At 47.1% G+C, this 16,349-nt stretch overlaps 1 protein-coding gene across 1 annotated transcript in view; it reads right to left on the reverse strand.

The window, feature by feature from the left end:
• PPP5C (protein phosphatase 5 catalytic subunit) overlaps positions 1–16,349 on the reverse strand; it is a 407,441-nt gene that overhangs the window by 161,681 nt on the left and 229,411 nt on the right. The window contains exon 8 of the mRNA XM_085625671.1: positions 13,117–13,259. Within this exon, the coding sequence (XP_085481797.1) occupies positions 13,117–13,259 (143 nt within the window). The remainder of the gene's footprint in view (positions 1–13,116; positions 13,260–16,349) is intronic.

Below are 16,349 nucleotides of genomic sequence, written 5' to 3' on the forward strand. Positions count from 1 at the left end.
CCTTCGGAGGAGAGGTTATCATCCATGCTTCAGAAATGCCACACGCTTCTCAACACCGCATTTCCCACAGCCAGGCAAGTGTCTTCTCTTCTGGGGTCGATGGCTTCGTGCATTTACATTGTGCCCAATGCACGTCTTCACATGCGACCGCTGCAACAAGAGCTAGAGGATCAGTGATCACAGAGGTCTGGCCGATGGGATGATCTTCTCTCCCTTCACCAAGCGGCCAAAGACTCCATCACGTGGTGGATGAAACGCTCCCATCTACCTGGATGAGAAGGATTAGTTACTTACCTGTAATCCTAGTTCTCATCCAGGGGTATACTCATCAAAGTCATAAGCGACCCACCCACCTCCCCGGACGAGCATTGTTCTCCTTAAGGCATTGTTTCTGGAATACAGATATGTTTAGGTGCGAATGCACCGCCAAAAAGAACTGGCCCAACTGCCACCTGTAGTGCATTATGGGAGCAGGGGGGGTCTCCTACAGGTCTTAAAGGCACGGTCCCCCTACTCTAATGCCTTAAAGGCAAGGTGTCAGTTTTCTTTGTTTCTTTATACTCTACTGCAGCCTACAGGCGAATGCCTACAATTACAAGTTTGCTTTATGGCAATAAAGCAGTGCTGTGTTACAATTGGCTTGGTGCTTCCTTTTTTCCTTATGGGTTAGGGGGCACTGCTATGCAAACCTATGTAATTTACAGCATTACCTTGTTTGAAACATTTTAGGCTGCATGTATATGTTTTCACATATGCATATATATGTATATATATATATGTATTTTCTACATGCTCCGGGATCACGCACATGGGCGGGGATTATTCATAGATTATTACTTTTATGAGTATCCCCTGGATGAGAACTCCGCAATCTAAGCCAGTCTCCAACTCATCCCGCTTAAGCGTAGGCCTACAGTGTACAGTAGAAAACAAAAAAGTTCGAGTTTCTCATTTGTAGGACACTACATCTCCTGCTTTGTTAAATAAAAAGTTATAACTTTTCAAAATAGATAAATACCTAAATAGATGAATAAATACACAAATAAATATATGAATAACTACGCAGATTATAGGTATGCCCAGATGTGGGTCCGAAGCTCTCCTTGCCACTGGAGTCAAGCTATCCTAGCTGATGAAGGCTGAAAGCCCGAAACCGGTCCTAGAATGCTTGTTTCCAGTCCAGGGAGGACCTGGCCTGGCAGTACGGGTTGGACTGTTCCCATTGGGCGCAGGGTCAAGACTGATTTGCATATGGCTGGGTCCAAACTGGAATGGCATGATTATCAAAAAAACAACGGATTTAGGCCCAGATCTCTGTACTGGGGTGAATGTATGACATTGTTCTGCTTTTTGTCCATCAATTGTTCTTTTTGCATTTGTCACCCCGAGTGGGACGGGTATGCTCGGACGTGAGTCCCGTGCTCTCCATGCCACTGGAGTCAAGCTATCCTGGCTGATGAGGGCTGAAAGCCCAAAACCGGTCCTAGGATGCTTGATTATAGTCCAGGGAGGACCTGGCCTGGCAGTTCGGGCTGGACTGTTCCATTGGGAGCAGGGTCAAGACTGATTTGCATATGGCTGGGCCCAAACTGGAATGGCATGGTGAGCAAAAAAACGATGGATTTAGGCCCAGTATTGGGGGTGAATGTATGACATTGTTCTGCATTCTGTCCATCAATTGTTCTTTTTTTCCTTTGTTAAGTAGGGCATGCATCACCTCTTTGAGCAGACACTGATGTTCTGGGGGGAGACTGCGTCTGAGGTGGGGAATGTTTGGTGTTGTCTGTTGGAGTTCTAGGCAGTAACTCTCTGCTATAATATCTAGCACCTACTGGTCCTAGGTGATCTCTGCGCAGCATCGAGCAGACATCCATGCAATCTTCCCCAGACAGGTGTTAGAGAGTCAGGGGAAGGAAGTCACCGCTTGGCAGGTTCAGCTCCTTTAGGGATTGCGCCTTTTACCCTGCATCGCTCATTGGTGCCCTTGCCCCAATTTAATAACCCCAAGAGGATGAATGTTGATGCTTCTGTCTGGGGAAGGGTGTAAGGGTTTCAGGGGTGGTAATTTTGGCCCCTCTGTGATATTGTGTGTGGTGAAAATAGTTAGAGGCAGATGGTGTTTGCAGGGAACCCATGACCTTGGTGGGCACTGTGCCATTCTTAATTTTTCCAACATCTCATCAACCTGCCTTCCAAAGAGGTTCTTACCATCAAATGACAGGCTGAGAAGATGTTGTTGAACCTCTGGTTTAGAACCAGGCAAGTACAACCAGGCGTGCCTGCGTAGGACACCATTATTGATTTTTCCAGCAAAGGTGCCTGCTGCGTCGAGGGCACACTAGCTGTTGGTGTTTGGAATGATTTACCCTTCCACCACCAACTCCTGGCCATGTGTTTGTTATACTGTTCTGTAAGGTGCTGGATTAGATCCTCTATTTCATCCCAGTGCAAACTGTCATACAGAGAGCAGGCCCACTAAATTAGTGATCGGCCAATGAGCGGCAGACTGGGCAGCCACATCAATCTTTTTGCTCTACCGATCAGGAGCAAGAGCATCGCCTGTGCTCTGGGAATTAGCATGTTTACGTCCAGTAAGTACGACCAGTTATTCAGGTGGTAATTGGCCCCTGATACGGGGGAGGGGGGCAGAAAGGGATGCTTTGTATTTTTTATCCACCATGGAGTAATAACACACACCTTCGCTAGCCCCTTGAAAATCTTGTGTGCAGGTCTAAGCATGCCCTTGAGCATGAACAGATAGTGCATTGACCTATGGGTGGAGGAGAAGGTATCCATAAGGAAGTCCTTCTCTACAGGTTGTTTGCACTTCCACCTTGTGGAATGTGGCTACACGCTGAAAACCTCATTTAGTCATGGGTGAAGGCTTAGCAGGATACATGACCGTGTCAGCTGGTGGTTCAAAATCGTAATCGTCCCAGGAGTCCCCTCAGGGATGTGGGTCATACAGAGATCTTGGACTATCCCCCCCCCTTCCAGATGGAAGAGAGCCCTGAGCGGAATATAAGGTAGTGTGCACACATAGCAGTGGAAAATCAGGCCTAATAAAGAGTGTTACAGGAGGTAGAGAAGGCAATGGAGGAGGTGGAAAGGTGCTTTTATCATAGTGACTATGCTTTCAGAACTTCGGCTCCAAAGGTGGATTCAAGGCCAGCTCGAAAGTCAATTTCCTCTTAGGAGGAATAGGGTCTTTAGGCTTGTCCAGAGGCTTAGCTGGGATCTGACAAGTGGCAGGCTGAATGCCGATCCTCTGCTGCTTGACTCGAGCTCCTCTTGGAGACGCTGGAGAACAGACTGTCCGACACCTTGGATGCAGCCGAGGTTAGCGTGGGCGCCTATATTTTCTGATCTAACAGATTTTGATGTCCATGCAGAGCCAAGGTGGGTTTTGGCTTCGAGGTTTTTACCTCCGAGGTGGGTCTCACGGCTGGTTACAAAGGCAGGAGCCCACTTGACATTGGAGAAGCATGGCTGAGACTTGGAGGAGGACTTTAGCTCCAAAGTGTAAGAGGTCATCAAGTCCAATCCTTCTACCCAGTGCCAACCATGGCCTTGTGGTAGTGGCATACCAGTGGCCTAGGACCTTGAGGCTCTAACCTCCTCAGAGCACAAATGATGTCAATGAGCAGTGTGCTGGGTTGTAGTACACACTGCGATCACTTCTGACTGGCATTTTGCCTGCAGCTGCTCATCTCCCTCAACGCTGGAATAGGAATTCTCAGCCAGCGATAGGTACTCTATGTCAAGGCCAATGACTTCCTGATGCTGGTCACCCTCGATGTCTTTGTCTACTAAGAAGTTGGAGGCGTCATCCTGTTGTCAGTGCGCCATCGATGCTGATGCGATACGACGGGCCTGACAATTCAAAGAGTTTTTTCATTTCGGAAGGTGAGAGAGGCTGTGCAGGAGTGCTCCTGAAGGTCGGTAGATGAGCAGAAGTTAAAAAGTATGTGGAGGTCTGTCCTTGGGTACTTAGACTGGCACTAGGGACAAAACTGAAATTGAGTCCTTTCCATATCTAGGACCTTCTTGTGCTTTGAGGATGGTGTTGAAGGCCTGAGGGGGCCAGGCCCTGAGTGGGGCGTCAGAGTGTCAAAATCAAGGAACAGACTAGAAAGGGTGCGCAATAGATAGAATTGGGCGCACAATTGTACATTCTTCCGGAGAGGAACGGATCCAAATGGGACCAGAGAGAAACCCGCACAGCGTCAAACCGGAGCTCTAGGGGAGACATGCCTCAACCAGATGGCAGAGAAAAAACAATTTAACAATGGAGCTGATGACCATGTACATTACCAGTAATAGGTGGAGTCACTAGACCTTGTGACTCGAAAAGACTTCTTTGAATAAAAACAACTTGCACACGTTCGACCCAAACACACGATGGCAGGAGTATGCACAGCATGTGTATCTACAGCTACACAATGGGAACATGGTGATCTTAGCACAGCAAACCTTTTATCAGTTTTTAAGGCGTGGGGAGAATACATATGGTTTCTGAAGAAGCCCTTTTTCACATATTTCAAACAAAAACAAAATGCTGCTATATAAAGGCTATTTTATCTGTTCCCTCCACAAATCCCCAAGATGCAGGAAAGGAATATGCTACTTACCAGTATGCATCTGTTCTTGGCATGTAGAGCTGCAGAGTCACACACTGAGGATAAGATCGCCATCTGGTGTTGGGCTCGGATGATTGCAGGTTGTTGTTGTCTTCGGAAGAAGCCTTTGGTCACGAGGTTGGTGACTCCTCCCCTGGACAACAGTGCGCATGGGCATCCACTCCATCGGCAGATTGTTTTTCGCCATGATGGGAAAAGATGGAGTATATAGAAAAGAAAGAAAGGATGTCCATGTGTAATGTCTAAGTAAGACGGATGCTGGAACAGATACAGGTCCCGGGGAGGCGGGCGGGCGTGTGTGACTCTGCAGCTCTACATGCCAAGAACAGATGCATACTGGTAAGTAGCATATTCCGTTCGAGGCATATGAGCTGCAGATCACACACTGAGGATAGATTATACAGCAGTGCTCCCCTTAGCGGTGGTCGCCTGTATCCGTTGCAGCAGCTTGAAATAAAGTTTTTACGACAGCCTGGCCCACGGAGGCCTGTTGTTTGGCCTGCACGTCAACACAATAGTGTTTAGTGAAGGTATGCGTGGTAGACCATGTGGCTGCCTTGCAAATGTCTTCTAAGGGAATATTGCCTAAGAAGGCCATAGAAGCCCCTATTTTACGCGTGGAGTGCGCCCTAGGGGGAACTGTAAGTGTACGTTTAGCCTTGAGGTAGCATATTTGGATGCATTTAACTATCCACCGGGCTATTCCTGATTTGGAGATCGGGTTGCCTTTGTGTGGTGGCGCGAAAGCAACAAAGAGTTGTTTTGTCTTTCGAAAAGGTTTTGTCCTGTCGATGTAATAAAGCAAGGCTCTTTTGACATCTAAGGTATGTAGGGCCCTTTCAGCTACCGAGTCTGGATTTGGAAAAAAGACCGGTAGTTCTACTGATTGGTTAAGGTGGAAAGGGGAAATCACTTTTGGAAGAAATTTAGGGTTTGTCCTAAGAACCACTTTGTTACGGTGTAGTTGTAAGAAAGGTTCCTCAAGTGTAAGGGCTTGTATTTCACTTACTCTGCGCAGGGAAGTGATTGCGACGCAGTAGATGGCAAATCGTTTCCATTTAGCGGCATAACACGCTCTAGTAGTAGGGCGTCTGGCTTCTTTTATGATATTCATACAGTCTGGAGGGAGATTGAGGTAACCGAACTCTAGGACCTCAGGAGCCAGATCGCTAGATTCAGTGTTTGAGGATCTGGGTGTCTGATTTCTCCATGGTTCTGGGTTAACAGATCTGGGGAGAGGCGTAGCTTTTGATGTGGAACTAAAGATAGTTCCAGAAGTGTGGTGAACCACGGTTGACGTGCCCAAGTGGGAGCCACTAGTATTAGTGTTAGTGACTGTTGTTTCAGTTTGCGTACCACAAATGGAACTAGTGGGAGAGGCGGAAAGGCGTACGCAAATCTGCCTGACCAGTTCATCCATAGGGCATTGCCCTTCGACTGTGGGTGTGGAAACCTGGCGGCGAAGGTTGGGCATTTTGTGTTTTCGGGAGTGGCGAACAGGTCTATGTCTGGTTGTCCCCACTTTTGGAAGAAGGGGAGTAGAACCTTGGGGTGTAGTTCCCATTCGTGGATCTGTTGTGTGTGGCGACTTAGGAGGTCGGCCACTTGATTGTGGATCCCTGGGAGATGTTCTGCTAACAGGTAGATGTTTTGGGGAATTGCCCATCTCCAGATTTGCTGTGCCAGTTGGGACAGTTGGAGAGAGTGTGTCCCTCCCTGTTTCTGTATATAATACATTGTCGTCATGTTGTCTGTGCGTATGAGGACAGTTTTGTTCTTCAGGTGAATTTGAAAGGATTTTAGTGCTAGGAACACTGCTAAGAGTTCCAGGTGGTTGATGTGGAGCAGTTTTTGTTGACTGGTCCATCTGCCCTGAGTGGTATGGTGAAGGAGGTGGGCTCCCCACCCCGTGAGAGATGCGTCTGTAGTTAGCACAACTTGTGGAAGAGGCTCTAAGAACGGTCTCCCTTTGGACAGGTTGATGGTGTTCCACCATTTCAGTGAGCGAAGTGAGCGACTGTCCACCAACACCAGATCGGTAAGTTGTCCGTGAGCTTGGTTCCACTGTTGTGCTAAGCATTCCTGTAAGGGACGCATTTGAAGTCGTGCGTGTGGGACTATGGAGATGCATGACGCCATCATGCCTAGGAGCTGCATGAACACTCTTGCTGGAAGAGATGGATGAGTTTGAAATTGAGAGATGAGATTTTGTATACTGGCTATCCTGGCAGTGCTGGGATAGGCAATGGCTTTGGATGTATCTATGGTTGCTCCTAGATACTGATGTAAGTGGGAAGGTTGTAGGTGGGATTTGGGGTAGTTGATAGTGAATCCCAAATCGTGGAGAGTTTGAATCGTGCGATGAGTGTGGAGAACGCATTTTTGGCATGTATTGGCTTTTATGAGCCAATCGTCCAGATAGGGGAAGACATGGATCTGTTGTCTTCTGAGATGCGCTGCCACGACTGCTAGGCACTTGGTGAACACTCTGGGTGCCGTGGTTACTCCGAATGGGAGAACTGTAAATTGATAGTGTTGCCCATCTACCACAAATCGTAGATATTTTCTGTGAGCGGGATGCATAGGGATGTGAAAGTATGCGTCCTTGAGGTCCAATGTGGCGAGGAAGTCTCCCTGTTGTAAAAGTGGGAGGACTTGTTGGAGAGTGGTCATGTGAAAATGATCCGAATGTATATACTGGTTTAGCAGTCTGAGATCCAGTATGGGCCTTAGTGTTTTGTCCTTTTTGGGAATGAGGAAGTATAGAGAATATACCGCTTTTCCCTGCTGTTGAAGGGGGACTGGTTCTATCGCATGTTTTTGTAACAGGGATTGAACTTCTTGTTTGAGGAGAGAGAGATGATGCGAGGACATTGGACGTTGTTTGGGTGGTATGTTTGGGGGGGATTGTATGAGTTCGAGGCAGTAGCCAGACTGGATAATTTGTCTTACCCACCTGTCTGTGGTGATGGAAGTCCAGACAGGTAGGAATTGTTGGAGTCGCCCCCCGACCGGAGTGGAATGGTCTGGGGGGAGTGGTGGCAAGTCACTGTTTGGTGGCTGGTGAGGTGCGGGTGTTGTTGTTGTTGCCCCGCCCTCGACCTTTGTTATTGTTTCCCCTATAACTTTTCCGGAAATAACCTCTGTTAGGGGATGTTTGTCCAGAATTTTTAAAGGTGGACGTGGTCTCAGTTGATGTGTTTTTGGAGCCTCCTCTATAAAAGGAGCGACGAAAGGAACCCCGGTTTTGAGGAGACTGCAGTGCTCCCATAGACTTGGCAGTTTCATTATCCTTTTTCATTTTTTCTAATGCAGTATCCACTGCAGGGCCAAATAGCTGCTCTTGGTTGAAAGGTTGAGCTAGAATTGCGGTTTGAACCTCCGGTTTAAAACCGGAAATACGGAGCCAGGCATGTCGTCTGAGTAAGACGCTAGTATTGACCGCTCTAGAAGCAGTGTCTGCTGCATCTAAGGCGCATTTAATGGAGGCATTAGATATTAATTTGCCTTCTTGGATGAGGTCAGAGGCCTGGGACTTAAAGGGTTCAGGCAGATGTTGCATAAGGTCCTCAAGTTGGTCATAATGCGCTCTATCATACCTGGCTAACAGGGCCTGGGTATTCGCAATACGCCAATGGTTAGCCGCCTGCGCGGCGACCCGTTTGCCTGAGGCTTCTAAAAGCTTAGACTCTTTGTCTGGGGGAGGCGTTTCTCCAGTTGTCTGTGAGTTAGCGCGCTTCCTGGCATTTGATACGACTAAGGAGTCTAAAGGGAGCTGGGCCTTAATGTATGCAGGGTCTTGCGGGGCTGGTCGGTACTTTTTTTCGATGCGTGGGTTGAGAACCCTAGCTCGAACAGGGTCCTTAAAGACTTCAGTAGCATGCTTTATAACCCCCTTTGATCATGGGCAGTATGTGCACAGTCTTTTGTGACTGCTCAAAGGTATCAAGGAGAAAGTCCTCTTCAAGGGCGTCTGTGTGCATTGTGACGCCGTGGAATGTTGCTGCCCTATTTATAAGTTGGCCGAACCCTAGGTGGTCATCAGGAGGGGAGGGCTTGGAGGGGTAGGTAGTGGGGTCAGGCATGTCAGGTATAGGATAAGACCAGTCATCCATGGGTGCTGGGTCTGGGAACGTAAAAGGGTCGTTTGGATCAACAGGATCATTAAATAAATCAGGGTCCGCCCCTCCCCCTAAGTCATCATTATCATCCTGTGGAGGAGGTGAATGATAGGGAGATGGTAAAGGTAAAGGTAAAGGAGAATCAGGAGGAGGAGGGGGGGACGGGTTAGGAGGTAAAACAGGAGAGGAAGGACGAAGTGGTGAAGTAGCACAGTCCTTTTTCCGTATGGGAGCTGGGGGAGGTGTAGTGTCCAGCTTCCGCTTTTTATATGGGATGGCAGTCAGATGTCCCGTGTTAGGGTTGATGTAGATCCGCTTTTGAGAAGGATCTGGTCGAAAAAGTTCATCTGGCTCCGAAGGTGGTGTCTGCGATGTCCGCTTCGGGTCTTTATGAGCTTTTTTCGGCGGGGACGCAGTTTTCGGCGCCGATGATTTTTTCGGGTCCGATGGATTTTTCGGAGCCGACTGAGTTTTCGGTGCCGACTGAGTTTTCGGTGCCGATTGAGGTTTCGGTGCCGACTGAGGTTTCGGTGCCGACTGAGGTTTCGGTGCCGACTGAGGTTTCGGTGCCGACTGAGGTTTCGGTGCCGACTGAGGTTTCGGTGCCGACTGAGGTTTCGGTGCCGACTGAGGTTTCGGTGCCGACTGAGGTTTCGGTGCCGACTGAGGTTTCGGTGCCGATGGACTTTCAGGCATCGATGTTGAAGAACGTCTCGGTGCCGGTGGAGACTTCGGTGCCGAGGAACGTTTCTGTGCCGAAGGAGATTTCGGTCTTGGAGCCTGTTTCGGTGCCGACAGTGGGATTTTGGGTGCCGAGGGTGTTAAAGGCACAATCAGGTGAGGTTTGCTCGAGCCCGAGCCACCCACAGGCTTAGATGTCTTCGGAGCCGGGCCCGAGGGCGGGGCTTCTGAAGAGGATTTCCGGTCGCGACTGGGCCCAGCTGGCGGAGTCTTGACCAATGCTTTTTTGGATGGGGCAGGGGCAGGGGGGGTGGTACTCACACGCTGCCCTGGAGTGATGAGGTCATCGGAATCGTCGGCCTCGGACACGATCTAGAGATCTTCGGTGTCGTCTTCGGGAACATCTTGAGCAAAGATGTCCTCCGGTTCTGGAGCTGGTTTGGCCATAATATGGCGTCGAGCTCTTCGGTCCCGGAGGGTCTTCTTCGAACGGAAAGCGGAACAAGCTGGACAGGTGGACTCGTTGTGTTCCGGCGACAGGCAGAGGTTACAAACCTCGTGGTGGTCACTGTGGGGGAACTTCGCTCCACACTGGGGGCATTTTTTGAAGGGTGTCCTGTCCATCAGCCGCTTGCGGAACCGGTCCGAGTTGAGTTCGACGTCGATGGAATGAAGAATAAGTATTTAAAATGATTGCTAGAAGTTTTCTGCTGGAGCGGAAAAAAGTTCATCCGAAACCCAATGGCGGAAAAAAACAATCTGCCGATGGAGTGGATGCCCATGCGCACTGTTGTCCAGGGGAGGAGTCACCAACCTCGTGACCAAAGGCTTCTTCCGAAGACAACAACAACCTGCAATCATCCGAGCCCAACACCAGATGGCGATCTTATCCTCAGTGTGTGATCTGCAGCTCATATGCCTCGAACATAAGGATACACATTTGGTTTAGATACCTTTCATGAAAAATAAATTGCTGAAGTCCTAAGCATGAATTGCCCCAAACTCGAAAAAGGGATTTGCACTGTGGGGAGACGCATCAGCAGCTAAAGGGTTAAAATGCAACATAGGAGCATGCGGAGAACAGAAAGTTGAAGTCCAACATCATAAACCAAGCTCCCAAAATGGCAGAGACCAACAACTGAAAGTATGTCCTAGGGTCCTTGGGGACAGTCACATGGGCACATCTGGTGGCGTGCCTTGAGTGGAGCTTAGCAAAGGCATCCATCACAGAATATGTGTAAAGATAGTGGCAGATTCTTAAAGCTGCATTTCACAGCACAAACAGTCAAAGCAATGTAAGTGAAGCACAATTCAGTGGTTTTCAGTTTCCACTGAAATGCAAATATTTATATGGGGTAGATCCGGATGAGGTAACAGACCTCAACAGTGGAACCTTATTGAGCGCAGACGTCAGCCACGCCTTTCAGCCGGCGGAGTCACAATTTGGGTTGTCAGATAGTTTTGGTCTTGATGCATCAAGAATTGGCCCCAGGGTATTAGTAGTGACCCTGATCCAGTTTCTCCGGATTTCACTTGATTTTGTGTTTCCCACATCTTTGGTTCTAAAACTAAGTCTAAACGGAACCAAAAATGGTCTGTCCAAACCATGCGCAACGGCTCATCGACCCTCAGCGCCTGCATATTTGAGCAGATGGGATCTAGCACATGCCCCGATATATGAGATGGGGATGTGACTAGCTGAGCTAAATTACAACCAGATACTGCTGCAATAAAATGAGTGCTATGAAGGCAGCTGTGGTCGTCAACGTGGTGATTAAATCTCCCAACACTGTAAAATTGGCATCGAGTGTGGATATCTGTGCTATTAAGTCTACCAGTTTTTTGCGTGTGACTTTGTGGGCAATTAGGCGGCCTATAAAGCTGCAGCCCAGCAAAGGAGAGAGGCTGATGGTTTAATACAAAAAATTAGGTTTTCGACGTCGCCAATCTGGCCCAGGTTGGAGGTTGAAATCTCTCACGAGACTTTAAAAATAATGGCCACCCCACCATATGGGGGTCAAACCTATCGCCACCCCTGTTGGCACACATCATTTGATAGCCTGAGGGAATCACAAGGGCCACGTCAGGGTTAGTTCCTTCCCTTAACCACGCCTCTGTGAGGAACGCTAGAATTGGCAGATGTCGTCTGTGTGCTTGGGTAGTGACCTGCAGTTGATTAGGCAGGCTTTAATATTGGTGAATCTGGAGGTGTGGTGAATGACGTGTGCTGCTTTTCTCACCTTTTGCTCTGGCCTCGTGTTGAGAGTAAAGTCACAAGTCGAGCAACAAAACTCCTGGCACCCTGCCCCAAGGTCGGCACGCAACATGCCCGAGCACGTCTCCCCTTTTAATGCCATATTCTTATTGTGTGCCCATTTTAAAGTCCTGCCGCTGTCCTTTCGGGCAGCATGGCTGGCGCAGACTGCGATCCAGACGTGGACAGGCGCCGACGGGCTTGACTTTAGTGCCCCCGCTGCACACGCCCACGTTGCTGTGATCCAGATATAGCAGCCAGGAGGGGGACTGGACTGCTAACTGTGCCCCAAAATGGCGCTGGTTTTTATCTCACAGGAGCGAAATGCACACAGCTAAAATAAAATACAGAAAAGCAGGTAGCAGCACAGGCTTGCACACTCTACAAGTCCGCTGCTTAGCCATCTCGCCGTACCTTCTCAAGTGAGAGATCCTGAGGTGATTAAAGGATTCTCACTCACTGCAATTGGGTGGGAATTGTAGATTTAAAATAGTTGTCCTGTTTCGAGCCCCAAGGGGGTAAGGAGGCAGGTGGACTTGCAGTCAAAATTTAATCAAAGGCCATGAACCTATTTGGTTTTTCCTTCCCCCAACCTCTAAGTAGGACGCTACTAAAGAAATACGAACATAGTAACCAAATGGGTCGGTATGTATGGCAAGTAGAAGTATGGTGAATGGAAGTTTCACAATTAAATGCACAAAAATAGAACACTAACAGGATCTTTGTGAGGTCATAATGAAAGCTAATTAGCCCAGCGAGGCATTGATGTAATGGTTGCAACATCCTGACCCAGGGATTTAGAGGATACTAATTTCCCTAGTGCATTCCCACCTATTTTGAATTCAGACAGGGTACCCTTTGAAAACAAAATTCACCCTCAGGACACCCTAGACTATTTTAAATCCAAGATCCCACCTAATAACCGAAGCGCTCCCTTTGCTACCAAGGTTGAGCTTGTCCAGATATCTGGAAAAGGACTATGATGAAGCATGCCACTCAGGAATTCCAGTGGGTGAGAGTCCTTTCAACTCCATAGGGTGATCCCTTGGTGCGGGTACGGAGGGACAGTCTAAACACTGTAGGGGTTCCCTTCTATTATTAAATAATCAGCACCTACCTATAATGTCTGAGCTTGATCTATGGATCTGTCCTAGCAGCATCGTTTCTAAAGATGATAGTAAGAAACAGAGCACCACCTCTGCCATTGGTTTTATAACTGTGGCTAGAGAAGTACTTTATCAGGGCTTTCCTCTTAGACGCGGCTGTAAAGATAGCATTTCATCTTTTACCAGGTCCCACGTTTATGCCCTGTATGCATGTGTAATGGAGCACCCCATAAAAGGAACTTTGGAGTTTCTGGTCATAACTATGCATGGAATTGTTCTTACACCCGAATCAGATACAAGGTTTTTTCCCTTACCAGCACCTTGCTGTTAATACACTGAGCCAAAGGCAGCCACTGAAACACTTCACTGAAGAGCTCAAACATCTGAGCTGTGTATTTGGCTTTAACTTCTCCTTCAAAACCGTAGATCTGATTCATGTTATCGGTTTCGTGATTTCCTGCAAGAACCAAAAAACAATTAAGACCCAGGAGGAAACTTTGAGTCGGAGAAATAGGTTAGAGAATCAAGAGAGTAAAAAGTAGAGTACGAAAGATCAGAAACTAACAAGCAACTGAGATGGGGTACAGAAAGAAAAGCAGGAACAAAACAGAAGAGAAGCTGGCTGGGTGTGGAGAGACATTTAACATGATAGGAACACAGAGAAGTAACAAAGCAATTAATTATTACAACATAGACAAGAGACAAATGAGAGAGAGCTTGAGCCGGATAGTGGGTAAATGTAGATAAGGGATGGGCCAGTACAGGGAATACAGGTAGTCAGCCAGGAAGAATGGAAGAAATAAAAGAGATACAAACTGTGAGCAAAATACAAGTGGACCTTTTATCACTGACTTTTTCAGATTGCCAACTTGGACTGTCTCTAAAATGAACGAGTCAGAAACTAATGGGGCTGTATTCACAATCCTGAGTTTGATAATAAGGACCTGTCCTCCAGAATATGAACTAACAGAACACTGTCAAGGAAAGCATTCATAGCTTAGTGTATATTTGATATATTTAATTGAACATCTACAGATGCTGGTAGTAGATGTTGCGGTGTCAAAACTTAGCAAAAAACAAAGTTCAACCACCTCAGCGTCTTTCTGGAACGTTTTGGGATGATCAGTCAAGCTAGGTTTGGGAAAAAGGGGTGGGGTTGGTGATGTTGTCCTTAAATGCAATTTCCCCAATGCAATTCCCATAGGGGTTTTTGAACAGCCCTACAGTGAAAATGTCTGAACAGAATTACACCACATTTGACAGAAAGACCTTAACCAAGAAAGTGTGCTTTTGTGATATGGCGTAAATCCATTCAGTGGTTTTTGAGAAATTAAGGTACAAAATGTATAAATACAAATAATAGACCAATCTTACTGTGCGACTGAGCTTTTATCACCCCCATCCACTCCCTCATTCCTGCCAGAGCTTGTACTCCAACTGGCTAGCTGCAACATGAAGAGAAATGTTGTAACTCATTACAGGACACAGGTGCTCGGCCCAAAGATCTGAAAATGAGAAAAATAATGTATAAGGGGGAAGGGTCATCCTGACCCCATGGATCTTGGGGCAGGTGGGGTTCAAGTTCCAGAGGGACTCCTCAATCGCCCCAAAACACACAGGACCAAATTTATCTTTAGTCCCACAAGTGTCCTGCATGATCTAAAAACAATACAAAAAATAAATAAAAAAGCAGGGTGGGTGTCCATCCAAGCAGGCTAGGCCATGCGGCCACCTGCACACGGGAAAGCTTTAAGGAGCAAAACAAATGCTTTTCAAGATTGTAAAGGATAAAGCATCTAGAGGATATTCTTAGGCATTAGCTGTTTTTTCTTTGTACCTTCATGACTGACTGCTGTGCTATCTGGAGGTGGACAACATAGCAACATTGTAGAGTGGACGTTTTGTGTAAAAAATATTGTAGGACAACGAGAATGTGTGCCTGAACAAATATCTTTTTAATGGAACTTTGATTAATAAAATTGTTGAGAGAATTTCATGATTTTTAAAGACAACTTTTAGTAACATTCCGAATTATCATACATGTGTGTGTATATGGGTGCATCAGGATGTATGTAATCTGAAGGTATCGTACATAATCTTTTGGTGCCACTGAATTTGGCTAGTCCAATAAAATTAGATTATGGTTGATGAAATATCGTGTTAATCTATCCCTGCGGAGAACCCTTACTGTCACATAGTGCATGCTCAGGTTCTGCTAGGGCTTCCGCTTTCCTACTTAATTAGGCTAACATATCAATACAATTGTGCTTAGTAAATTTGTTAGGTTGACCAAGTGGCTGCCTTACATGTGTCAGCTAGCGGGATTTTACCAAGGAAGACCATAGTGACTGCTTTATTAACCGTAGAGTACACCCTGGGGTTTTAGGAAGGGCTCTTTTAGCTTTTTAATAGCAGCTTTGAGAACACTTGACTATCCATCTAATAATACTAGCATTGGAAATAGGCTGACCTTTGCAAGGTTTCACAAAGGCTATAAACAACTGATCTGACCTGCAGAAGGGATTGGTCTTGTCTATGTAATACATAACAGCGAGTTTCACATCAAGGGTATAAAGGGTTCCCTTCTTTAAAGAGCCTGGTTGAGGGAAAAAGACTGGAAGCTCTATAATCTGGTTGAGGAGGAAACGGAAAACTACTTTGGGAAGGAACTTTAGGACGATTTTGAGAACGAACCAGTGCCTTTAGCCCACAATGAAGGGTTCTTGGACTGTGATGGCCTGCAATGCATCAATGCGTCTGAGAGATGTTTTGGCTATAAGGAAAGTTACTTTCCACGAGAGTAACTGAAACGGGAAAGAATGCAGTGGCTCAAAGGAATCCGTGACCCTAGTAAGGACCACACTGAGGTCCCATGCAGGGGCAGTTGGGGGGCTTTGGGAGGGATGATCTTCTGGAGGTCCTCAATAAAGGCTTTGATTACTGGGATGCGAACAAGGGATTTTGCATGTATGCAGCTACACCAGCTAATTAAAGCTGTACAGAAGTGCAGGCAAGGCCAGGCTTTTGTAGATGGAGAAGATGAAATATAATGTCCTGGACATTAAGTATAAGAGGGTCTAGGTAATTGGATATGCAGTAGTGGACAAACCTCTTCCATTTTGAAGTATAGCAGACCTGCGTGGTAGGCCTGCAAGATTTGTGCAGAAAATCCATGCATTCCTGCGGAAGACAGAGAAAAGCAAATTCTAAGACCTCCTGCACCAGATTACTAGACTAAGCTGCCTGGGGAGTGAGTGCCCAATCTGGCCTTAGTTGCATGTGAGAAGGTCCAGCCTGTTGGGGAGCTTCTCTCTGGGTCTGATGAATATCTCAAGGAGTTTCAAGTTCCACAGCAGTGTGGCCCATGTGAGGACCTTCAGGATAATGCTTGGGGAATGTTTGCTGAATCTTTCGTACCATATACGGACTTGGTAGAGTCGGAAAACCATAGACAAAAATCACTGACCAATTAATTAATAGCGCTTTGCTCGTGGACTATGGGTATGGGTTACTTGAAGACTAAGTTTGGGAATTTTGTTGTCGTATA

The sequence above is a fragment of the Triturus cristatus genome, chromosome 9 (genome assembly GCF_964204655.1).
Source record: "Triturus cristatus chromosome 9, aTriCri1.1, whole genome shotgun sequence".
Classification (NCBI taxonomy): Eukaryota; Metazoa; Chordata; class Amphibia; order Caudata; family Salamandridae; genus Triturus; species Triturus cristatus.